Raw genomic sequence first — 27,999 nt, 5'->3', positions numbered from 1 at the left:
AGCGGGATCAACATGAATACCTTTGTTGTTTACGATATGTCCCAAAAATTGAACTTGCTCCAGCCAAAATTCGCATTTGGAGAACTTGGCATAAAGTCGTTCGTTTCTAAGAAGTTCGAGAATGGAACGCAAATGATGCTCATGTTCGGCTTTGGATTTGGAAAAGATGAGAATGTCATCAATAAAGACAATAACGAATTTATCGGGGAATGGTTTGCAAACGCGGTTCATGAGGTCCATAAACACCGCAGGTGCATTTGTTAACCCGAAGGGCATAACCAAAAATTCGAAATGCCCATATCGAGTACGGAAAGCGGTTTTTGGAATGTCTTCTTCGCGAACACGCAATTGATGATAACCTGATCGAAGATCAATTTTGGAGAAGTAAGTTGCACCTTGAAGTTGGTCGAATAGATCGTCGATTCATGGCAAGGGATAACGATTTTTAATGGTGAGTTTGTTAAGTTCCCTATAATCGATGCACATACGAAACGAACCATCCTTCTTTTTCACGAAGAGAACAGGAGCGCCCCAAGGAGAAGAGCTAGGACGAAAGAAACCTTTATTGGAAAGTTCTTCGAGTTGGTTCGATAATTCTTGCATTTCTGACGGGGCTAAACGATAAGGAGCCTTGGCCACAGGCATCGCGCCGGGCACAAGATCGATTTGAAATTCAATCGGACGAACGGGTGGAAGGCCGGTGATATCGTCGTGAAAGACATCGAGGAAATCACGAACAATAGAAATATCTTGGATTTTCCTTTCCTTTTTGTCTTTTGTCACCAAGAGAGCCAGGAGCGGAGCATACTTTTGGCGTAAGTATTTTTGCGATTGAGAGCACAACATGAGATTAAGCCTTCTCGAAGTAGTTTTCCGAAGACCTTAAGGATTTTACCGTTAACAAGCGGAATGCGAATGAATTTATCGAAGCAAACAACTTCGGCACGGTGCAAAGATAACCAATCCATGCCTACTATGACATCGAAACTTCCATTTGCATCGGGATGAGATCGATGGAGAATTTATGGTTAGCAAGAACGAGAGTACAATCGCAGACGACGGAATTTACGGTGATGGAGTTCCATTGGCGACTTCAACAAAAAACAACCGGGAAAGCTTGGTTCGAGACACGGCAATTTTCGAGTCAAATTTCAAAGAAATGAAACTTCTATCGGCACCCGTATCAAATAAAATGGAAGCCAAATGTTGGTTCACTAAAAACATACCGTTCACAACATCGTTTGCCGCTTGAGCTTGATTAACATTCATCATGAAAGCTTGTCCTTGATTGCCTTGGTTGACTTGAGGTGCTTGCGGTGGTGGAGGAGGTGGTGCTTGTATGGCTTGGATGGGTTGGATGAGTAGTGCATTGTGTTGGGAAAGTTGAGGTCGGTAGGTTTGAACTTGGTAAGCTTAAGTTTGGTAGTAAGGTGCGGTCATGGTTTGGTTAGTAAGGATGAGGCGAGGACAATTGTTGCGGAAATGGTTAGGGTCACCGCAATTGTAGCAAGCTCGGGGTTTTTGAGGTTGGTTTGGTGGGTAAGATGCATATCGGTGTTGAGTATTTTGGGGAAAAGTTCTTGGTTGGTTTGGTTGGTTAGGTTGGGTTCGTTGTGCGGATCGGCATGTGGTGTTGAGATGACCAAGTCGGTTACAAATGGTACAATGGCGACAAGGCATGTTTGGTGGGTGATGGAGTTGGCAAATGTTGCATAGTGGGGCGATACCGGTATAGGGTTTTCGGGTTTGGGGTGGAATTTGGGTTTGTTGTTGAGGTTGGGGTTGGGTAACGGCATAGTTTCGGTAGTTGGTTTTGGGTTTCTTCTTGTTGTTGTTATTGTTGTGACGAGAAGAGTTGGAGTAGTTAATGGCTTGTGGTGCGGGTTCAACCTTGGCTTGTGGTGCGGGCTCGGGTTTGGCTTTTTCGTTTGGTTTCTTGAGGGTTAGGGTACCCACTTTCACATGATTCTCCGATAGCGCACCGGCTAGAGTAATGGCATCCTCAAGATTCATGGGTTTGCTACTCATGACTGAGTCCCGGATTTGCATAGGTAAACCCCCAATGTATTTGTCAAGCTCACGCTCAGCCGGGGTAACCAAATGAGGGACGAGAATGCTCAACTCGTGGAAACGGAGTGAGTAAGCAGCGTTATCACCACTATCTTGCTTGAGGTTCCAAAATTCCTCCTCAAGCTTTTGAAGTTCGTGTTTGGGACAAAACTTCTTCATCATGAGTGCCTTGAGGTCGGACCATGGAAGAGCCATAGCCACTTCCGACCCTTGGAGATGTATGACACTACCCCACCATGTTAGAGCGGTTTTTCTAAACATGCTTGAAGCGAAATTTGTCTTTTTCGCTTCGGGGCACTCGCTATATCTAAACACATTCTCCATAGACTCGAACCATTGCAACAAGGTAGTCGCACAGTTCGTACCCCAGAATTCGGTTGGGTTGGCACTAGTAAATTGCTTATATGGGTAGGATACGGGTTTGGGTTCAACGGGTGCAACAACGGGTGGAGGAGGTTGGGTAGCTTGGATTTGAGTTACAAGTTCGGGAATCACAGCGGCTATTTGCTTGATGATAAAAGCAGCCATACGTCGGTTGGTGCTCTTGCGCGATCTTAGTGGAGGCATGCTAAAAGATTATAAAGAAATGGAATAAGTTTTAGGTAAAAAAAAGAAATGGATATGAGAGTGTATAAAATAAGAATAGGTGAAGTTAAATTTTCTTTTTGATTGTGAATCCTAGAGTTAGTGAGGAGTAGATGTTAGTGTTACATAAAATATAAATCTTTGTATATAAACAACAAACTGGAAACAATCGTAAATGATTTTGAGATTTTGAGGGGTTAAAGCTTAAAAATTTGAGATTTTGAGGTTTATAGAGTCGGAAAATCGTACATGAACCACCATGATTTGATATTCCAACTCAAAAAAAAAAATTTATAAAACACAACGTTGGAGTCTAAACATGTGCACGAATCACCGCAATTTTTTTCATGTTTTCGACTCAAATAACGATAATAACACCATAAATCGGGATACAACGTCATGTCAAAGCACTAGTTCACGAATCACCGTAGTTCTATTGTTTTGACACCGAAAAATTAGGATGGCGACCAGAACGCTCGCATTCGACTACTTAAAGTATTCACATGTATAACATGGTTTGTGGCCTAGAAAACGAGCACTATAATCCCACCATTCCAGGTAAGTAAATCACCTTCGATTCTTGGAATCTTTTTGTCAAATGGTCGTTTTATAATGTCTCGCTTCCTATGAGGGCTACAAACCCGATATAAATGCAACCTTTAAGGGATTATAAACAACGGGATCCAAGTTAATCTTATAATCCATAAAACACAATGAAAATCTAATTTTTGCGTTTTAAGGTAAGGATACCTTGGAAATACTATGAAAGTGTGTGTATGTGAACATTTGGGATATTGGTGAATTTTAAACAAGTTTATAAAGAACATGCGATATGAACAATCAAAATAGAGTAAACACGTATGAGCACACGTATAGGACCCTAAGCATAACAATACTAGGTCGTTACGTCTAACCACCTATCCTATTGTCATGGCTCTGATACCAATCTGTCACACCCCGACCAAAGGCGGCGGAACATGCCGAGGTGTAACGATTGTCCATAAGCACATGACACTAATTAAAGTGACAGTATTTAATAAACTCATTTCATTTCACAGCATTGAATAAACTCATTTCATTTCACAGCATTGAAAATGTCACATAACAATTATCCATAAAATAACCATAAACAAGATATCACAAAATATGGCGAATTGATATTGTTCATTTTTACTAATATCCTAAGGTCTTTGATGTCGTTTTCTTCACAATCATAAATCAACCAAGATGCAAACCTGCAACATTTCATAAAATAAAGTTTGTCAAAACAAAGGTCGGTAAGCAATTCATAAGTTTAATCATATTAGTATATAATAAAGATAGCCACAAAACTTGCATACGAAACGATAAATAAAAGTGATAATTTGGATAAATAGATATCGCTAAACACATTAGCGACACCTAGCTATAAGGAGATGCCAAATAGTCTAGGATTTTATAGTTATCGTTAATTGCATTACGTTAACGACACCTTGCTATAAGGGGATGCCAAATAGTCTAGGATTTTATAGTTTCACCAACCAAAAGCGATAAACACATAGGCATATAAGCATAGAACACCAAATCGAGCAATTATTTAGGTAAAGTATACAACTACGTTTGTGGTTTAAAATTCAAATATAAAGCATTTTTTTGAATAAGTATGAAATGTCACCCCCAAAATAAAAGATGGAAAATGGGGTATGAAGTACTCACCTTCAAGTGGTAAACTTGAAAGATGATAATTTGGAGATTTGTCGGAACGACGAGTTTAACGCACAATGCCTAAAAAGAAAATAAGTCTTGAATTTAGAAAGGTTGTCTTGAAGGTCTTTAAACAAAATAAATGTTGAGAAATGTAAATAATTAAAGTTCAAGGTTTAAAATGTGACTATTTAAGAATTTATAATAATAACCCTTTAAAAATGTAAGTTTGCTCGAAACCGGGTTAGTATCTAACCTTAATATTTACTCAACCTATGTTAAGTAATAGGGTGAGTAAAATTCAAGAATGCAAATCCCTTTGGAATAAAGATACTAAAATGGGTTTTTTTTATCGAGTGTTCGGGTTGTCGGTTCGGGTCTTGATAATTGGTCAAACCCAAAGTCAACTTTCCAAAATATTGAATGTTATGAGATAACTCAATAAAATTTAATAAGACTTAACCAAGTATGTAGTTCCATTGTTTTAAAACTAACAACGCACGTTAAGCGAGTGTTCGGTTTTGTCGGTCCAAACTTTGTTATGAGATCAAGTTGGATCCAACATTTCCAAGTACTTAAGAAAATATTTAAAAATCAATTTGTAACTATTTTTTAAAGAAATATACAAGTCTTGATGGCTAAAAAAAACACACTTGTGTGTCTTAAGCGAGCAAGAATCGGTTTGGTTCGGTTTCCATCTCACAACAAGTTCATAGATGGTTTCCACATGTCCAGACACTAAAGAACTTGTATAATAATGTACAAATGAAAAATACCAAAAGTTAACAATAAAGTATTTAAACAAAAGTTCGGTTTTCGGTTCGGATCGTGTTTCGGGTTAAGACCGAGGTAAGATTCTACAAACCCATAACCATAGAATTTGTAAAAATGATTTTAGAAACTTAGATCTAACACTAAGTATGTTTAAACAAACAAAACTAGTAACAAAGTTCAGTTTACGGTTTAGAGCTATTTACGATTAAACCGAAGCATAGACTTTTAAAAACCCATAACCATGGAACTTGTAAACATGACCAACAAACTAAAATAAGCAAGATTAATATGTATGAACAAGTTATATAGATATATATATATCAAGGACACTAAGTCCTCCATGAAGCCTTGCCTTATGGGGTCCGAAACCTCACCGACCGGAATCGGAGAAGTAACTACCAAAGGTAAACAAGGGGTGTATATTATATATATGTTGCACAACCATAAACAAGTATTAATAAGGCTACATAAACTAATTAAGATGAAAGACCAAAATCCTTCAAGAACACTTAAGAAGATAACCTTGAATCTTTGATGTTTGAGAGAGTTTTTTTTTTTTTTTTGAGTTGTAGCAAGGGAAAATGAAGAGGAAAGGTGGTGTATATATAGGGGAATGTTGGTGGTCAAATATGGGTGTGAGACACAAGAGTTTTCATGCAAAATGGATCAAGACAAAAACACAAAACAACAAAAAAATAAATAAATAATAAATATATAAAAATAAAAATAAAAATAAAAATAGGATGTTTTCAAGACCCAACAAGTGTGAAACAATATTGTAACATAAATCCATCATTTTGATTATAACATAAGCGTTGGTTTTACAAATCGGGTCGGTTTACATAATAAACAAATACAAAAACGAATACAAACAAGACCCGAAATTGACGAATGTCACAGGAAGGTTAATCAGGTATCATCATGTGGTGGCGTTGATAGCCGAAAGACAATGGTGCATGCGCCCGGTCGGGGTCCTTGAGTGTCGTGTGTCTTATGTCTAAGGCTTGATACAAAACTACTATTGAATCGGAGGTCTCACTGAAAGCAATCTCTTTATTCCTACGGGGTAGAGGTAAGATTGTCTGCATCTTACCCTCCTTAGACCATACCATAGCTTTACTATTAGTGAGATTTAATAAGTACGATGAGTCGATGATGATGGTATTGTTAACCGTTGTAATTTAAGGATAATATTATCTATAACATATTAATTAAAGCATATTGTCAGATAAGTAAATCAAGAAGTATACATCAAATCTATCTATATATTAAAGCAACACAATTTTTCTACTTGTCATTTAATTAGATCCTTCACATAGGCTCCAAGTGTACAAGATTCCATTTTTACAATTTTTTCTTCATGAATGATAAAATGAAAAATATGTTGTTGGTGGGAATTGAACTCAATACGTTACTTTAAAATGTTTATGGCTTACCAACTCAACTAGGATTAATTGATGTTAGTCATCTCTTTTTCTTAATTGGTATAAATTCACAACCTTCCATTTTATTACTTTTAAAATGCAAATACAAAGTATTCTTACTATCTATGTATTTTAGTAAATTATTTGTATCTTATGAATTAATAAGATATGTTAATATGTATATTATTAAATTTAATTTTTTTATTTTACTTTTTAACCCGTATATCACAGGGGCTCCATTGTAATATAACAATAGTTCAAAAAATATAACTTGTAGGAACATATTTGGTTGGAGGCTTGTGTTTAACATGGTTGCTTTGAAACATATTATGCATCTATCTACTATGTCTACAGGGTACAACAACTAGAGTAGTGGTACCATCGAAGATGGCATATTATTCGGAGAATCAAATTAGAACTTTTTAGATTTATGTCTTCTGTGAAACAAGATAGAAAAGTAGAAAGTGTTTCATATTTGTTTCGAATATGAAACCGAACAAGGGAACTTGTTCTCTTAATTCATCATCATATAATGGGAATCTGACGCTTTCCCGTCATCTTTCATATTCTCTTGAAAATTAACTGAGCCTACCATCCTAGTCCATGAGAATAAACCAGGAATTCTTACTTACCTAGCCAAATTGAAATCTTAAATATATATAAACGAAACATTTAAAAGCCCTCTGGTTGTCTCATCCTATCTCAAACTACCAGATTGTTTTATTTGTAAATGGAGGCTTCTAAATTTCTAATGCATTTTACCTGTATTCACGAGTGTGGGTCTCACCAAACCCATATAGTCTTTAAACGGGTTATAATATCTCATTAAATTAAAAATTAATCTCACTAAATATTTCATATGAAAAATCCTATAATATAGGGATATACTAAAAATTAGCGTTTGATTTTTTTAAAAGATATTATTTATAATTAAGAAACAATTTTATAGTAAAAAAAATAAGCGGGTCATGGGTCTCACCAAACCCAAATAGCTTTTAAACCGGGTTATACATCTCATTTATTTGTGAAACTATTTTATCATCAAACCTTAAGTATATTCTTAACTTCATTACAATAAATAAATTAAGATCCAAAAAAATATATAAGTATTAGAAACGCAAGGGGTGCAAAATTGGGTTTCTAGACTAAAAATTCTTCGAACTCGTGCGTGCCCGCACGTCCAGCGGCACGGATGCAGCTCCAAAAACTCGGACATTTTTCTGGCTATAAAACCAGTCCAAATGCTACAGTTTAGAACACACCAAAAATGCACAATACTCTCTAATTCTCTGCAGCATTACTTCGTTTTCATTTCAGGTAAGTCGTCAAGTCCGGCAGTGCGCTACGTCTACTTCGTTTTCATTTATCGTTTATTGTTTTTAATTTTTCTTGTTTCAAGTTATAATACAGGATTACCAACACAAAATAAGAGACAATTGAGATTTTGTTTGAGGATGGTGAGTTATGTTTATTTTACAATTTTATGCTCCAAAAATTAATCAAATGGATCTTTTTAACCATTTCAGATGTGAATGCCTTTATACTAAAAGTGAAAGCTAAAAAATGCCAAGGAATCATTCTATAATTTGGTAAAAGTAGAAATAGATAGTTGAAAAATGGATGTATATGTTGGAGAGGAATGAATTCCTCTATTTTCCTTAACCAATTAATAATGTGTTGTAATAGTATTTAAAGTACACTGTCGGATAAATAAATCAAAGAACATAATCAAACATAACAATAGTATAAACATATTATGCATTCACCTACTATTATGTCTACAGAGTACAACAGTCAAAGTAGCAGTATTGTCGAAGATGGCATACTAGTCGAAGAATCAAACTAGAGCCTTTTAGGTTTACGTCTTCTATCAAACAAGATAGGAAAGTAGAAAGTGTTTCATATCCTGTTTCGAACATGAAACCGAACAAGGGAACCTGTTCTCTTAATTCGTTGTAAAATGGGAATCTAACATACTTTTCTTCTCATATTCTCTTGAAATATAACTGAACCTGCCATCCAAGTCTATGAGAATAAACTAAAAGTTCGTATTTACATAGACCAAACTGATCGAGAAATTGCTCAATATTAAATTGTATAAATCATTTAAATGGTAATTAACATTTTAATATACAATCAAAGTGGATTAATGTTGCACTTACAAATAATCATGATAAAAATTATTATGTATGCCTTAACATAAATGAGGCCATAATAGTGGGAATATAAACGAGGCCAAAAACATGTAAAAATATGGTTTGCATAATCAACTTATCCATCCCATTGACATAAAAAAAATTATAAAGTTTATAAAGAGAGAGTTAATACATGTTATTTAACGATATACATAATTACACATGCATGAAATAAAATATATGAATATGCAATATGAATATACACATATAGATCGATAAGGAACTGATTCAACTGAAATATATTAGGTTTTGAAAATCCCGCTTGAAAGTTAAGTCATGAGTGTAGAAACCTAATAAAAGCCCCTGCATATTCTAAACGGGTACCGATACCCGTAATACCCGTACTTGTGCTCGTACTTATACTCGAAAGTACATGTACCTAAAATCAGTAAATTTGGGTACCTGCACCTGTACCTAATAGATAGGTGCGGGTACATGTACGAGTATATGTACGGGTATTCGGAAAAAAAATCTCATCCCTAGTTAACACGATAATTTTAAAACATATTATGCAACTACTTATTATCTCTATAGGATACAACAGCCAAAGTAGTGATACCATCAAGAATTCAAGATGCTCAAATAGTCCAAAAATCAACTAAAATTTTCATTTTTGTCTTAAAACAAAACAGGAAAGTTAAAGTGTTTCATATTCACTTTCGAATATGAAACTGAACAAGTGAACTTGTTCTCCTAGTTTGTCGTTGCAAAATGAAATTTAACAACTTTTCGTCTCTTATTCTCTTGAATGAGTATCGAACTGATGCTCTTCGGGTAAAGGTGACAATAACATTGAAGATTAAACCACGGTATTGCCTGCGAAAGGATGGCCAAAAGTGGTTCACCCCACAAGCAAAGGCAAATATAATTGTTTGATGAAATTATGTTAGGATAGTCGAAAATCAAAATGAGAAAGTCGGTCGCATGTGGTTACCTATAGAAACTATTGGTATTTAAAAATTAGCGTGACATAATGTATTGTGTACGATCTCTGTATAAGCTAATCCTTAAAGACGAAATCAAATAAATACGTTAAGCATGTCACATTTCTAGCCTTGCTTACAGGAATGGTGTAATTCCTTTAAGCCTCATGACCTAATAACATCATTTGTTATTAGTTTTTCTCTTGTTAAAATTATTTAAGTTTGATCACATGACCATTAAAGTAATTTATTATTTTTTGTGAGAGATACAAGTGTTACATGTTTTATAACAAAGGAAATATTAGTTTATAAAAGATATTTGAAATTTCATGCTTGATTAGGGGAATGCTCATATACATTTTAATCTTAACATGAGAACGTAATAAATAATATCAATTTATAAAAAAAATGAGAATGTAAGAAACAATACCAACTATAATGTCAATCTACATAAACAATGATTTATAATAATAATAATAATAAAGAAAAAAACCTAAAAATACAACAAAAGAATCAAAATCAAGAACAAAATAATACCAGCAAATACGTATAACAGCAAAAGAAAAAATATAATAACAACAAAATATAAATCAGCAAATACTTATAACGTCTCGTAATCGAAAATTAACAAATACGAACAAAAATTAACAGCAAACACCTACAAAAATAAATCTAATAATAATAGCAAATTGGTTCTCGCTGTTTTTATGCTAATAATAAAATGCATTTGATCTTGTTTCTGTTTGATTATATTAACTTTAGATTTAAATACCAAGAGCAGGGAGATGTTCAAATTAGAACTAAAAACGTGTTAATAACTATGAGAGTCGCATAACACATTTGTACTTGATTCTTTGATCATGAAGAATGCATCCCATTGAGAGCATTGCTTATGATTTTATCAAATAATATAAAACTATATTATTAAAGGCCATTAGTTGGATCAAACTCATGACTAAATCAGTAATTTTTTAACTTTTTGCAATCATAATCATAATCACATGTTAAACAAAATAATTGAATTTTAATTAAACTATATATCATGTGTTTGTAGGTGATTGGATTTTGGTAGACATACATATATGTCTTGTTAAGGTTATTATAGCAAATGATTAAAAGGCACCGTCAAGAATTTAAAATTTTATTTTGTTTGCAAATTATATAGCATTCCATTATTTGGTTTAAATAACAGAGAGCATAGAGATAATAAGTTGTCCTTTTTTTGAGTTGGAAAAGTAATTTTACCAAAATGAAAATAAAAAAAAATGTTTTAAAGTAATTCGGTAACCAAATTTAAATAAAGAACTCTAAAATTGCTTAAAGATTTATTCACGACGCATAAATGAAAGCGGGAAAGATAAACAGTTACATAACCGTTTAATTAGTAGTTACATACCCGTTTATGTATCATATTTCTCTTATAGTCGACATAAAGACTCATCCTCATTCTAGGCCTGACAAACGGGTCGGGCAAGTTCGGGTTACTGGGCAAAACAATTTCGAGTCAAAACAGGTGGATTGAAAAAATAGTTATTTTGGTTTGGGTCAGAACAGGTGGTTTAGAAAATATCATAAAAAGCATAACTTGAGCTTGTCCATGCTGACCCTCACTTGTCAGATCTTAAAAAATCATTTGGTCCGATCTACAGTGGTGAAGCTTGGATGAGTTCGTCCGGGGGGGCTCAAATTTTCAGTCAAAAATAGATAAATTTACACTACGTATACAAATTTTAAGCGGAAACGAGTAAATTTACACTACTGCGCAAAAAAAAAGCAAGGGGAGGGGTGGGCCACCTCGGGCCCTCACTAAGCTTCGCCATTGCCGATCTAAATCCATTTTGTTTTTAAATTTTCTATTTTTTTTAAATCGCATGTCTTGAGTCGAATCCGATCCCAAGCTGGTTTTACCACGGTGCGTCTTCGGACAATCGGGTTTTTCGTTTGGTGCGCTTGGGCTACACGACGCTGTCTGCAATCACTGGCGTATAGAATCACATTTGCAATTGGGTTACTCCATATAGCCAGGCTTTTATTCGTTCGCCATTAAAAAAATAATAAAAAAATAAATAATAATAATAATAAGTAGTAGTAGTTAAGTTAGTTACTATTTTATAGGGAGTTTCAAACTTTCATCCCTGCACATCACATGTAAGACAAAATCACAAAATGTAAAATACATAATTATATATACACATATGAGTAATGACAGGGATGTATATGTATTAATATTGTCCACATCACATTGATTAATATTATTAATAGTGGCAGCCATGTCTGAAACTGGTCCATTTACAGATAATAATATAATGGAGATCCAATAAGACCTCTTCAAATTAAATAATAATATTAATAATTGATATTAAAACAACATCTTCTTCTCTTCATCAAACTGTCCTGCAATTCCTCACTGGTAATATTATCTCTCTAATTTTTATGGTTTATATGTCTATCATTATGTCAGTTTATTTATATGATGACTTTGCAAGTTTGGATGTGGAAAACCGGGTTCTGATCGGTTTCTTGACCGGTTTTGGTCAGTTTTAACCGTTGGTTTTTAGCCGGTTTTTGTTCGGTTCGGTTCGGTTCACCGGTTTGGAACCAGTTTTAATGGAGAGGACTACAAACCGGTCCAAACCTACAGGTTCTATTGTTTTAAAAACCGGTTCGGACCGGCCGATTGGACCGGTAATATCGGGATTCACATATCAGGCTGGTATTTTGAGCCCAGTATTATTTTTGGACGGTTTGCTAGAACATCGAACCGGCACTTTTTTTCTAAAATACCGGTTTTAAGTCCAAGAGATTTTTGATATTTTTGCGGCCCATATTTTCTAAAAATTACTTTTAACCAAGCAATTAATATTGACACGAGTAAACTTTTGGATTATTTTTTATTATGGAATCATATACTTTTGAGTTATTTTTTGAGTTGAAGTTGCTTTTATATGAAATTAAAAGGTTAACTATTCAACCTGGTTGAACCTCTTAGGACAACCCGGTTCAACCAATTGTACCATTTTTTACTCTAATACGATACGAGTAAAAAACCGGTTTTTAAAACATTGACGGTTTCGATCAGTTCCAAACCGGTTTCAAAGAGTACGGTGCTAAACCGGTTTGGAACTGGTATCAAGGAGAGGATTACAAACCAGTCCGAACCTACTGTTTTAATCGGTTCCAGACTTCGGGTTGCCAGTTTGGTTCATAAACCGGCATTTTTTGTGCACCTCTAGTGATTGCAATACCTCGAACTTAGAAATATGCACATGGTTTGAAACTGGTTTCTTGACTGGTTTTGGTCGGTTAACCGCTGGGTTTTGGCCAGCTTTTGACTGGTTCGGTTCGGTTTCACCGGTTTGGAACCAGTGGATTACAAACTTACAAACCGGTCCTGAACCCACGGTTTCATTTGGTTCCAAACTGGTTTCAAAAAGTACCGGTTCAGGTTGCCTATTCCGTTCAGAAACTGGTTTTTTTGTACACCTCTAGTGATGATTGCAGTACTGTGATATTTAGAATAGCATATGCATTGTTGGTTCATAGAAAAATGATTTTGCAACTTTTTATAGGTTTTTTTATAGATTTTGCATTGTTATAGGTTTTAAACTTTAAAATTTGAGAAGATTTTTTTTTTTTGAAATGCTTGAAATGTGAGAATTTGGCACAACTTGCAGGCATTTGATTAAGGCCTCAGATTCATCACGACGATCAACCGTTAACTATGAGTGCTGTAATGTCCGGACCTCTTGTCGGTATGCATATTTGTTTCGATTATCAGTATGCATCATATCCTTGATGAATAAAACTTGTACAGAGGGGTGTGAATTTCTGACACAACACGAACCTAACAAGAAATTCCCTGGTATGAATTTGGTATAAACGGGCTCGGGTCCATTTCAGGTTGACCTGCTAGCCCGTTTAGCTAAATGGGTCGGGTTTGGGTCAATCTGACGGGTTCACGGATTGACCCGTTTAAACCATTTATTCTTTATTATATATTTTTTAAAACTGTGTTTTATGTAATAAATTAAATTGGTTGGGCATCTTATGCCTTTAAATAATTAAATTTGTTGGGCAGCTTATGCCATAATTTAAAAGTAAAAAGTATTTATAATTAAATGTAATTGTTTATATAAATTTGTACTTTGTTATAAAACATAAATTTAAAGTATTAATATGTGAAAAAAAAAATTAAATAAGTTTAAAATAAAAAATAAAAACTTTCGGGTCAAACGGGTCTTTTCAGGTTAACGTGTCTTACCCGATTTTCATGTTTGGGTCTTGTTCGGGTTTTTGCCAACAGGCTGTACACACCAAATCCTTTTTTATATAAATTTGTACTTTTTTTTGTAAAAATGTAAATTTAAAGTATTAATATGTGAAAGAAAATAATAATAAAAAATATAAACTTTCGGGTCAAACGGGTCGTGTTTGGGTTCACGTGTCTTACTCGATTTTCGTGTTTGGGTCATGTTCAGGTTCACGTGTCTTACTCGATGTTTTGTGTTTGGGTCGTGTGTGGGTTCGTGCCAGCAGGCTGTACACACCAAACCCTTTTTTATAGATGAGTTCTAAAGCATAACAATAACTGTTACATAAATTTCAATGTGTAGTTATTAACATATGTTTCGAAATTTAAACGAATAGGTTTAGAAAAAACCGAGACCGAAACATATGAGGAGAAGAAACATAAGCTGTCATTTAAACAAAGAGCTATAAATGCATCCAACAAACTGAGGAGTTCATTTGGCAAAAGAAGCAGGAAGCATGGCAAAGTGGCATCGTCGGTTGTTGAACATGTACACGACGCTGATGAACTTAAGGCGGTCGATGCGTTACGCCAAGCTTTGATTTTGGAAGAATTATTACCCGCAAAACATGATGATTACCACATGATGCTAAGGTTATAGATGTTATGATTAATCTCAACGGGTTATACGGGTTAACCTGCAGGGTTTTACTAAAGGGAAACGGGTCAAATAGGTGGATGTATTCAAAGTTCAATTGCATAAAAAGATAAAAATCACTTTAATAAAAAGCAAGATTAGATCATTTACTACCACAGATTTTTATTTTTATTAGAAAAAAAAATAGATTTTTTTGAAGGTTTATATATATTGTCACACTATTTCCACATCAACAATTCAAAAAAAAAAAAAAATTTTTAAGCATGTCTCCACTATCTATGAACCATGGTCCCATAATATTTTATCTGGACCTCATTTTTTTGGCTAAAAGATAATAATAACAATAATAATAATAATAATAATAATTTTAAAAAGCTGTGTATTACTTTGATTTTGGACCTCCCATGCCACATAAGCATGAAAAACAAAACCAGCATGGACAATACAGAAAAAAAAATAAAAAAAGAAATTGTTTTATTTAAATTTTTAATTTTATTATTTTAATTTAAGAATTTTCTATCTTCTAGTTTTTTTTTAAAAAAGTTAAAACATATTTTAAACTTTTCTTTAACACAACATAGTACATGATCTTAAAAAAAGTATAAAAAAGTGTTTTGACCTGTTACCCAACCCATACATTATGTTATTGTAGCACTTTATCTTCCTATCTTTCGGCAACTGATTTAATCCGGTGGTCTCTTTCGGTAATGATAAAACAGGTTTTTGAAGGCTAGAAAATTTAATATTGAGAAGACCAAACAAATGTGGTCTGATATGATCAAATGGAGAAGAGATTATGGTACAGACTCCATTATGGAGGTACTTGTGTGAAAACATGTTATAAAGATTATCACCTAACTACTAAAACTATTTTAGATGCCAAGTTGTTTCGATTATGCGGATTCCAACAAAAAAAACTACGGTGCAAACGAGCCGAGCTGCGCCAGTTTCAAGCTCTTTTTGTAAAGCTCGAGCTCAGCTCATATACTATTTATTAACTGGTTTATATATACTTTTAATTATTTTTATATATTTTTTAATTATAAATTATCTATATAACACAATATATACCATTTAGTTATTTTTATCATAATCTTATATATAATAATATTATTAGATAAATATATATTCAATACATTAAATTAAACTTATATAAAATAAAAAGAACATGTAGATTGCGAAAGTACATATATGTATCTCATACGAGGTAAATATATTTAAATTATGAGCTACATATATGTACTTTTGCAATCCACTTATATTTTTTATTTTGGTAAAAATTAATAAAATATAAAAACTAATGAAAAGATAAATTTAAAATAAATTAGTGTTTAAAAGTGTTTTTTTACGAATTTTCAAGCATCTTAGTGGTCTCATGTAATCTCTCTCTCTCTCTCTCTCTCTCTCTCTCTCAATCAATAAGTGAAGCTTATTTTAAGGCTCACGCTTGTCTAAGCTTGGCTTGATTCGAGCTTTAACGAGCCAACTCGGCTCGTTTGCACCCCTAAAAAAACTTGTCTGAAAATCATAAAATGATAAAAGTGCTTAAATTTAAAGCCACATATAGTTGTAAAAATGACAAAAAATTTTCCCTTCAATCTACTAAAAAATCTATATTAGTGACCCCAAAGTTGTATTAATATTTGAGTGGCTGGCCTTACCAAAAAACTTTTAAATACTTGTGTAACCTATGCACACATTATCCATATATGCTATAACTATTGATTAAACACTTAAACATGGCTTTATATGCTACAATCCATTGATTTTTGCCTTGTTTTGTATGTTTTTAAGGATTTTGACTTCAAGGAAAAAGATGAAGTGATTAAACACTATCCTCAAGGACACCATGGGGTTGACAAAGACGGACGACCCGTTTATATCGAGCAACTTGGTAAAGTTGATGCTACGAAGCTAATGCAGGCGACGACACTAGAACGTTATCTTAAGTACCATGTGATGGAGTTCGAAAGAACGTTTATTGATAAGTTCCCGGCTTGTTCAGTTGCTGCAAAGAAGCATATTGATCAAAGTACCACTATCCTTGATGTACAAGGAGTTGTAAGTAGATCTTTACATAATGCAATGTATCATGTGTTCGTGTTTGTTTGTTTGTTTAACTTTTGTTGAACAAACGATCGAACCTGAAAAAATAAATGAGCAACGTTTTCTTATTCATGTCCGTTCGTTCAGAAAACGAATATGTTCATGTTCGTTCGTTAACAGTATAAAAGGACAGTTAGGCCTGTAAACGAACAAAACGAACACGAATAAGGGCATGTTCGTGTTCATTCATTTACCTTTAAATGAACACGGACACGAACACTTAATCGAACACATATTTTGTGTTCGTGTTCGTTTATTTAAAAAATGAACATGTTCGTGTCCATTTATGTTCGTTTGTTTAACTTCTAAACGAACAGTTCACGAACATAAACAAACATAGCTGAAGAAAGATAAACAAACAAAAAAGAACATATATAAACAAATGTAAATAAACACAAACAAACATAAACGAAGATTAATGAACACGTTTAAATGAACACAAATGAATAAATATAAAACCATTAACTAGATGACTCTTGAATTTAATATTTAATTATTTTCTATTAATATGTAAACGAACATAAATAATCGGACATAAATGAAACAAACATAAACGAACATTCACGAACATAAATGAACGAACTAAACATACGTTCATGTTTGTTCGTTTATTTAAACGAACACAAATTTTTGTTCATGTTCGTTCGTTTATTAAATAAGCGAACATAAACGAACTTCCCGCCGAACAGTTCACCGAACATTCTGTTCATTTACAGGACTACGAACAGTGTATGAACGTAAACGAAAAAACATAACTGACCTATAACTAGTTAAAGTAATCTGAAGAACAACGTGTTGGGCGGTTGGGCCTAAAAAGGTATAAAAACTATACTAAGTTGTAATGGACCAAAATATTTTAAATGAATATATTAACCAACATAAAAAAACGTAAACTAACAAACATAAACGAATCTAAACGAACTTATATGAACGAACATTCATGAACATAAATGTACGAACTAAAATGAACATTTTTGTTCATGTTCATCCGTTTATAAGATGAACACAAACGAACGGTTCACAAACTATTCACTGAACGTTCAGTTCATTTACAGGCTTAGACGTACAACGTATGCCTAAACTACTTGTGCTTCGTTTATGAATCAGGGACTGAAAAACATGAACAAATCGGCTCGGGAACTTATCCAGCATCTCCAAAACATTGATGGAAACAATTACCCTGAGGTACTTAATATACAGTTTCTTCATTTCATTCTATGAAGTTAAAATACACATTCTTATATATTTAACCGAAACTCGATCATAGACGTTATGCCGCATGTACATTATCAACGCTGGGTCCGGGTTTAGGCTTTTGTGGAGCACGGTGAAATCGTTCCTTGATCCAAAGACTACTGCTAAAATTCATGTAAGTTTTTTGTAGCTTGTTGCCCGCTTGTTTTCTGATTAAAATTGAAAGTATTTTATTTAATTGTATTAAACTTTTTAACAAAGGTTCTTGAAAGAGAGTATATTCATAGTTTAAGATTTTATTTTTTTTTAATATAATAAGTATATTTTTTTAAATTAAAACAATCATGTTTAAGATTAAATATTTTCATGTAAAATATATTTTAAATTTAAAAAATATTATTAAACTTGTTTACTTGCATATAGGTTTTGGGCACCAAATACCAAAACCAGCTCTTGGAAATGATTGATGCCAGGTATTTATTCAAAATAACTCATCTATCATTTATTAATATTCGTTGGTTTTAAATTGCTAGGTGATCAAAATTTCAAATACCTTTAAACTCAAATCATATGCATGTTAGTAGGGTAAACCCCTAAAAGAATTCAAAAAAAAATAATAAAAAAAATCTTAAATCAATATATAAATAGAAAACCAAAATGTTTCCCCCGTCATTCAAGTTTTCAAAAAAAAACGACAAAACGACACAATGCCGAAAATGTACAAACAACATAATGATAAACAAAAAAAGACACAATAGATCGTAAAATATAACACAATGCCAAACAAAATATGACACAATGTTGAGTAATATAATACAATGTCAAGAAAAAAAAGACACAATCAACAACGAAAATAAACACAAAACATAATGATAAATAAAAAGACAATGTTCTTTTTCACTCAACAGTGTGTCTTTTTCGAGTTTTTTTTTTTTTTTTTTTTTTTTTGAGAACGAGGAAGACGGTGGAAACAGTTTTGTGTTTTTACATTTTTCGTTTTTGTATTAAAATTTGAGTTATGATTTTTTATTAATTTTTTAGGGGTTTTTTGTGGCTACAAATCCTTCTCATTTTTGTCCCCCTTTGTAGAATAACTTGACCCCATGTTAGTATGCCAATATTGAAATGGATAACGAGTTGAAAGACACTTGGCGTGTACTTACAATGTATAAAATCTCCTAGGTTTGTAAACGAATCAAATGTTCAATGAACTGTTCATGAACCGTTCAGTGGGAAGTTTGTTTATGTTCGTTTATCTAATAAATGAACGAACATGAACACAGTTTTTTGTTCATTTAGCTAAACGGGCGAACACAAACACGTGTCTTGTTCATTAATTTGTGTTCATAAACGTTCGTTTATGTTTGTCCATTTCTATTCATTTATTATGGTTGTGTGGGGATTGCATGAACCTTCAGAGCTTGAAACGTGCTTGTCATCACCCTAATGGCATTGTGAAGTTTAATGATCATGCAATTGACTCGGATACACACATTATTGGGATTTCGAAACCTTTTATCAAGGGCCTCGAGACAACTGTTCATGAGTCCTTCGTGTTGGATGTCTCCCTCCTTGATCGTGTACTTAAGGCACTTATCGTTACCGTCAAGAGTATCCCTCATAGTTGTCGGATGGCCTTTTCGCAAGCTTTGAAAACAACATTCTATAAAGTGGTTGCTCAACCAGATTCTGTTGATGCGTGGGTTAGGCTGTTACTTCTTCCTCGTTGCACTTTACAGGTGTTCAGACCCAAAAATAGGCACGAAAGCAGGTCCAGGAATAGGAAAGCCATGCAACATCATTCAATAATGAGTTCTTTAGCCACATGGGGGAAAGTTGACGGTATTACCATGTTAATTAAAAATCTGTTAAATGGTTCTGGTTTGAGGTCCTTAGGCCAAGGTGACATGGATATTCAAAAGGAGGGGGATCTTGTCAACAATAACGTTAAACAGTGTCTTCGAAAAGTTACGGATGGTCACTTTACTGCTGCAGTAAAGGTGTTATGCTCATCTGGTGTTGCACCTTACAATTCTGATACCACAAAGGCTTTAGAAGCTAAACACCCGTACAAGAAGCCGCCGGCTATGTCGGACATGACTTATTCCGAGCCTCCTCTTGTGGCAGAGGTTGATAGTGTCCTTGGTTGCATTAAATCGTTTCCCAAAGGAACTTCGTGTGGGAGGGACGGTTTGAGAGCGCAACATATTTTGGATGCTCTTTGTGGAGAAGGGTCGGCTATTGCCACTGACCTCATATGTGCTATCACTGCAGTGGTTAATTTATGGTTAGGAGGGAGATGTCCGTCTACTTTGGCAGAGTTTGTCGCGTCTGCTCCTCTTACACCGCTTTTAAAACCCGACAAAGGGATTCGACCTATTGCAGTGGGTACTATATGGAGGCGTTTGGTTTCTAAGGTGGCTATGAAAGGGGTTGGCAAAGAAATGACCAAATACCTTAATAATTTCCAGTTTGGGGTTGGTGTGTCAGGTGGTGCGGAGGCCATATTACATAGCGCCAACAGGGTATTGAGTGAGCGCCACACTGATGGGTCTCTTGCAATGCTTACAGTTGATTTTTCTAATGCATTTAATATGGTGGATAGATCAGCTTTACTTCATGAGGTAAGGATCAGATGCCCTTCTATTTCCTTGTGGGTGGAATTTTTATATGTTCAGCCATCAAGACTATATCTTGGGGATGATAATATTTGGTCCACCACAGGGGTTCAACAAGGAGACCCATTGGGACCACTCCATTTTTCCTTGGTTTTACACCCCCTTGTGCATCAGATTCGAGACAATTGCAAGCTTCTTCTTCATGCCTGGTATCTTGATGATGGGACAGTCATTGGAGATTCAATGGAGGTGGCTAAAGTGCTGGATATCATTAAGGTGACGGGTCCAACTTTGGGTCTTGAACTGAATATTAAGAAAACTGAGCTATTTTGGCCTTCTTGTGATGGTACGAAGTCTCGTGACGGTTTATTCCCTGCTGACATCGGGAGACCATTATTAGGGATGAAGCTTCTTGGGGGAGCTGTTAGTAAAGACACCGGGGTTATTAAGGGTTTGGCAAAGAAGAGAGCTACGAATGCTGTTGATTTGATGCGTCTTCTCCCAAAACTTGGTGACCCGCAGAGTGAGTTACTTTTGCTTCGATCATGTATGGGTATTGCTAAACTTTTCTTCGGTTTGAGAACATGCCAACCTGTACACATGATGGAGGCAGTGGTGTTTTTTGACAAGGGATTGCGTGAGGCGATCGAGGACATTGTAGTTTGTGGAGGTCCTTTCTTTGGAGACCTCCAATGGCGACTTGCTTCCTTACCCATTAAGAATGGGGGTTTGGGGTTGTATTCGGCAGTAGAGGCTTCCTCTTATGTGTTTGTGGCCTCGAGAGCCCAATCGTGGGTGCTTCAGGATCACATTTTGCGAGACAGTGGTATATGTGGGATGGATTCTGATTATTCTTGTGCTCTGGCTTGTCTTCGTGATATGATTCCAAGCTTCGATTTTAGCAGTTTCTCTAACAAAGAGACCGCCCCCTCTAAAGCCCAGCATGCATTGGCGAGCACTCTTTTTAGTAAAATTGTTCACGATATGGAGTCACACTTTAACATGACAAGCAGACAAAAAGTCATTTTTGAGTGTCTACAAGCACCACATGCTCAAGATTTTCTTCTTGCTATCCCTATAGATGGGTTAGGCCAGCATATGTCTCCAGTGGAGTATCGTAGTATCCTTAAGTATCGCCTTATGATTCCTCTATTTCCAGTTGATGAGATATGTCTTGTTTGTCGTAAAGCGTGTTTAGACTCATATGGGGAGCACGCGGTGCACTGTAAAGAGCTCCCGGGGTTCAAGTACCGACACGATCTGGTTAGGGATGTGCTCTTTGATATATTCAGGCGAGCTGGAATTTCTGTTAAGAAAGAAGCACCTGTGAATTTCCTGACTGACCCGTCGGAGGGAAGATCATCTCTTCGACCGGCTGACATTTTGGTGTTTGGATGGATAGGAGGGAAACACGTGTGTGTGGATTTAACAGGGGTTTCTCCTTTGGTGGGCTTAGGGAGTAGTGGTTTCGCGGTCGGTCAAGCCGCATTAAAAGCTGCTTCAGGTAAGGTGGCAAAACATGAAAAGGCGTGTCTTGACAACCAACATGTATTTATTCCTTTTGCTTTTGACACTTTTGGTTTCCTCGCGCCTGAAGCTGTGGAGCTACTTACCCGTGTTCAGCGGGTCATGCATAGTAATGTTATGACTCCAAGATCAACAAATATAGTTTTTAAAAGATTGGGTTTTGCGATTCAAAACGGGGGTAGCGGCGCAGCTTGTTGCCCGCTTGCCTTCTGTTTCGATGTAATCCAATAAACAATTTATAATATTAATAATAGTGCTATTTCGTATCAAAAAAAAATTATATTCATTTATTATGTTAGCTCGTTTACGTTTATTCATGTTCATTAGTTTTCAATTGTTTGTGTTCTTTCGTTTACGTTTGATAATGGAGAATGAATAAAGATATTAGTTTATGATTATATCGAAACAGAAGGCAAGCGGGCAACAAGCTGCGCCGCTACCCCTTTTTGAATTGCAAAACCCAATCTTTTAAAAACTACATTTGCGGATCTTGGAGTCATAACATTACTATGCATGACCCGTTGGACACGGGTAAGTAACTCCACAGCTTCAGGCGCGAGGAAACCAAAAGTGTCAAAAGCAAAAGGAATAAAAACGTGTTGGTTGTCAAGACACGCCTTCTCATGTTTGGTCACCTTGCCTGAAGCAGCTTTCAAAGCAGCTTGACCGGCTGTGAAACCACTACTCCCTAAACCCACCAGAGGGGAAACCCCTGTCAAATCCACACAAGCATGTTTTCCTCCTATCCATCCAAACACCAAAATGTCAGCCCGCCGAAGAGATGATCTTCCCTCCGACGGGTCAGTCGGGAAATTCACGGGTGCTTCTTTCTTAACAGAAATTCCGGCCCGCCTGAGTATGTCAAAAAGCACATCCCTAACCAGATCGTGTCGGTACTTGAACCCCGGGAGCTCTTTACAATGCACTGCGTGCTCCCCATATGAGTCTAAACACGTACGACAAACAGGACATATCTCATCAACCAGGAATAGAGGAATCATGAGGCGATACTTAAGGATAGTACGATACTCCACTTGAGACATATGCTGGCCTAATCCATCTATAGGGATAGCAAGAAGAAAATCCTGAGCATGTGGTGCTTGTAAACACTCAAATTTTAGGCCCATTACAGTTTAGTCTAGTTTTTATAACTTTTAGTTGGTTTTAGCTCATTTATGTGCGTTCATCCATGTTCAGTTATGTCCGTTCATGAACCGTTCATTTATACTGTTTACAAACACAAACAAACACCAACACGTTCATTTTACTAACATATGAACACGAACAAGAATACCTCGTTCATTTAACTGTTCGTTTTCAATCGTTTATTTAGTTAAAGTTAAACGAACCAACGCGATCACAGGCCCAAAACCTATTAAATCATTCTATTCATAAAAAACAAGATTATTATTAATTTATTATTGAAATAATATTATTTATGCAATCTTAATATTTTGGATAGCCAACTTCCAACGTTCTTGGGCGGTACCTGCACTTGTGCTGATAAAGGCGGTTGCTTGCGCTCAGATAAGGGCCCGTGGCAAGACCCGGAGATCATGAAGGTATTACTCCTGCAACTTTTTTTTTTTTTTTTTTTGTAAATATAGTATGCATTTTTATATATCATATTTTTATAATTTTTTTTTGTTTTGATTTCGTGTGGTAGATGGTCCGCAATGGCCAACACAAATGCTCAAAGAATCCGATCCCGGAAGAAAAGACCATTTCAGTGGACTTGTCTGCATATACGGTATATTCACATGACAATGCATCCCTTGCAACTCATTCAATAATATAAGAATTAATAATGTTGCCTGTGGTTTAACCATACTGCAAGTTTAGTCCAACTGTTTGCATGAGCGTAATATCGTTCGTCCCTGAAATAGACGGAGGTTAACATATTCCGTTAAGTGAGTGTAAAATGACCAAAATGCCCTTGGTACTAAAAAAATTAAATTAGCAAAAATGTTGATAAAATTGATAAAAAAAACTTTTGGGCCCACTCCTTTTCTAATTATAATAATATATCCCTTTGTATATAGATATAACTCAATAATTCAATATTCAAGTGGTTGGATATTATTCATGAAAAATATCCAGCCACTTAAATGTTCAACTATTAAAACAAAATAGAAACATGATCAAATACATTTTACTTAACATGAAAACAGTGAGAACCAATTTGCTGTTATTATTAGGTTTTCTTTTTTAGGTGTTTGCTGTAATTTTTTGTTCGTAATTGCTAATTTTCGATTATGAGACACTATAAGTATTTGCTTATTTATATTCTGTTGTCATTATTAGATTTTTTCTTTTATTGTTATAAGTATTTGTTGGTATTTGCTGTTATTATTTTGTTCTTGATTTTGATTCTTTTGTTGTAATTTTTAGGTTTTTTTCTTTGTTATTATAAATAATTGTTTATGTAGATTGGTATTGTTACTTACGTTCTCATTTTTTTATAAATTGGTATTATTTTCTACGTTCTCATGTTAAGATTAAAATGTAAATTAACCTTCCCCATAGAAATAATATGGTTTTTCGGCCCGTAAATAATGAAGCAGTCAGTTAAAGAAACAAGTAGTTATTAACCAACTTTTGATCTACAGAAAAGCCCTCTTTCCAAAGAAGATTCCGAGGATATCAAGCAACCGAATCTCCCTTCAGTATTAGAAGAAGTAAGTTTTTTTTTTTAAAAAACTTCACATCATTCTTCCATATTGCATTATTATTCTTGCAAGTTTTGCCTTACTATTAGTGCATTTTAACATATTTGCAGGCTTCCATACGTAACAACAACCCAACCGCCAATGCAAAAACCGACCACACGCCCATTGTGGACAAGACTATAGATCATCCTACACCAAAGCCGAAGGATTATTATCCGATCCAAGAAGCTTACAAACCAACTTCCACTAGTGATAAGTTAGGAAACCAGTTATTATCAGGCATGATGACATTAGTGATGGGAATTATGACCATGATTCGTATGACAAACAACATGCCCAAACGGCTTACCGATGCTACATTATACTCTAATGGCATCCATGATGATCATGATGATGATATGGTTAAAAAACATATATCTAGACCGTACAGCAGGCAACTGCCAGCTGTCTCGGCTGCTGAGTATTTGTCGATGATGAAACGTTTGGGAGAGTTGGAGGAAAAGGTCGTTGTTCTTGAAAGTCAACCGGTTGACTTGCCACCCGAGAAAGAGGATATGCTTATTAAGGCTTTGTCTCGGGTTGAAGCGTTGGAGAGTGAACTTGCTGCTACCAAGAAGGTACCGCTTTAAACAATTTAGAACGGGTCTGTTGGGTAACGGGTAAAAAATGGCGACTTTTTAGATGGGTAAGTTGGGTTGACCCGAAACACTTTTTGTGCCCAAAATTGTTTTGAACTAAATATGGTTATGAAATGTGGTATTGGGTAAAAGGGGTAGCTTTTGTGACATGTTGAAGCGGGCCGGTCGGGTAACGGGTTATAAATGGCAACTTTTCATACGGTCGGAGTTGGGTTGGCCCGAAACATATTTTGCCCAAAATTGTTTTTGTATTAAATATGATTACAAAACTTGGTAATGGGTCAAAGGGGTAAATTTTGGGACATATTGAAACGGGCCAGTTAGGTAACGGGTCAAAATGGCAAGTTCTTATACGGGTCAGAGTTGGGTTAACCCGAAACACTTTTTATTCCCAAAATTGTTTATGTACTAAACATGATTACAAAACTTGGTAATGGGTCAAGGGGGTAAATTTTGGGACATGCTGAAATGGGCTAGTTAGGTAACGGGTCAAAATGGCAACTTTTTATATGGGTCAGAGTTGGGTTAATCCAAAACACTTTTTATTCCCAAAATTGTTTTTGTAATAAACATGATTACAAAACTTGGTAACGGGTTAAAGGGGTTCCTTTTGGGACATGTTGAAACGGGCCGGTAGGCAGGGGCGAAGCTTTATGCCCCCCCCCCCCCCAACCTGCTTTTGTTCAGTGGTGTAAATTTATTTGTTTTCGTCTAAAAAACTTTATTTGTAATGTAAATTCCCATTTTTGTCGAAAATTGTTCGTATATCACAAAACTTGGTAATGTGTCAAGAGTTAACTTTTGGGACATGTTAAAATGGGTCGGGTCAGGTTGGCCCAAAACAACTTCTTTTAAAGTTTAATAAATAACTTGTGTACTCAATATGACTAAAGAAAATATATTATTAAAATAAAATTATATTCTTATGTATACATTTTTTTTATTTTTTATTTTTTTGTTAATAATATATTAATATGAAAAATAAAAATATATTCTTATGTATACATATATTTTCTTTTACCACAATGCAGTCTCTTGAGGAATCTCTATCTCAACAAAGAGAGTTCATGGCATACCTTGAAAAGAAGAAGAAAAAGAAGAGATTTTTCCGTTTCTAAACCGATTATAGGAAGACAAGGAAACCGATGTCGATTTTTTTGTATGATCATGTTACATTGTGAAGGTTTGTTTTCTTAAGATTCATATTTTTTGTGTATAATTCTTATTTATCTATCAACATTGTTTGCGATTTCTTTATACGGGTTCTGTATCATTTTGAATAAAGTTTGAGATTGTTAGTATGTAAATTAGACTCCTAAAGGTGATTGTTCATGAATACATGTTGTATTACCCCTTCAATTCCAACAAATTTTGATAATATATTTTTGCTATGCTTCTTTATTACAATATATAATGGCGCTCCATTAAAAAAAAACCGTTGAGAATTGTGAAAACTGCATAATGTGTATGTATTCTGTAATGGCTGATGAGGCTAGTTTAAGCTATTTTCAACCGAATAAAACGCATCACATCAGCATATGAAAAACGTTAAAAATCATGAAATAAATACTTTTAGTAATATTTATTTGTTAATTAGCTTTTAGCCCGCATCTTACGCGGGTTACTATTATTTTTTTAAATTATTGTTATTGAAATTAAATGTTACATTAGTTAGAGTTAAAGTTCAGTCTTTTTGTTTTATTTACGTTTGTATGGGGTTGTTATATTTTCTATGTATGGTGTGTTTAGATATGAAAATTAAATATTTAAATGTTACATTAATGTATAAAATATATTGTGTTTTTTAGTTGGTGTTAAAGTTTAGCTTTTTGAATTTTATTAATGAAAGTCTTCCGATCATAAATTAAAACTAAGTTTTTATAATTTTTTTATTATCAATAATTTTTATAGAAAAATTGGAAATAAATAATCTCACCTTTTGTGTATTGGCCGATAATAATCCCATATTTAAAAATCACTAGCAATGGTCTCACCTTTTAAGTATTTTGGTCTCACTGGTCCCCCGTTAAAAAATATTTAACGTCGTTATGTTTTTTCCCTAGTTTCAAACCGATGTTTTAGGGCTTTTGATCGGAAGAACGATACGAGTCGATTGATATAAAACTTATCTCGAAATGGTGTTTCAAACGACGAAACAATGTTTCAATTCGGGTACTTGAATTTCCAATTAACAAAAATCAAGCCATTTGAATCACCGTTTCGAAATAAGTTTTACATCAGTCGACTCATATCGTTCTTCCGATCAAAAGCCCTAAAACATCGGTTTGAAACTAGGGAAAAAACATAACGGCGTTAAGTATTTTTTAACGGATGACCAGTGAGACAAAAATAGTTAAAAGGTGGGACCATTGCTAGTGATTTTTAAAGGTGAGATTATTATCGGTCAATACACAAAAGGTGGGATTATTTATTTCCAATTTTTCATTTTTATATGATTAATATTTCTAGATCCGTGATAACAAAAGATATATATACCAAACAAAATTATAGAGGGAGGGTAGCAAAGCTACCCACGGATCCCTTATCCAGCCCGCGGATCGTCAAAAGACATCCGCCATACACGGACCCCTTATTTGACCCGCGGATTGCCAAAGTGTGACATTTGAGCCAAAACAAGGTACACCTCAGTACGTATTTACCGATTAAGCAAATAAACGCCTTTTGC

The 27,999-nt window shown here is 34.8% G+C and overlaps 1 protein-coding gene across 1 annotated transcript; it reads left to right on the top strand.

Moving 5' to 3' along the window:
• Positions 1-13,313: 13,313 nt before the first annotated feature.
• Positions 13,314-26,631, top strand: LOC143577769 (phosphatidylinositol/phosphatidylcholine transfer protein SFH12-like). The gene is made up of 12 exons (XM_077061504.1): positions 13,314-13,406; positions 14,302-14,557; positions 15,281-15,380; positions 16,356-16,622; positions 17,775-17,852; positions 17,935-18,036; positions 18,285-18,334; positions 23,469-23,568; positions 23,673-23,756; positions 24,616-24,684; positions 24,786-25,292; positions 26,345-26,631. The coding sequence occupies exons 1-12, from the start codon at positions 13,376-13,378 to the stop codon at positions 26,429-26,431; spliced, it is 1,731 nt and encodes a 576-aa protein (XP_076917619.1). The 5' UTR covers positions 13,314-13,375; the 3' UTR covers positions 26,432-26,631.
• Positions 26,632-27,999: the final 1,368 nt, after the last annotated feature.

This window comes from Bidens hawaiensis, unplaced genomic scaffold, assembly GCF_021521415.1.
Source record: "Bidens hawaiensis isolate Kalapana, Puna unplaced genomic scaffold, B.hawaiensis_p1.1 tig00028801_1, whole genome shotgun sequence".
NCBI classification, from domain to species: domain Eukaryota; kingdom Viridiplantae; phylum Streptophyta; class Magnoliopsida; order Asterales; family Asteraceae; genus Bidens; species Bidens hawaiensis.
The sequence above is the reverse complement of the archived record's forward strand: the minus strand, read 5'-3'. Positions and strand labels throughout refer to the sequence as shown.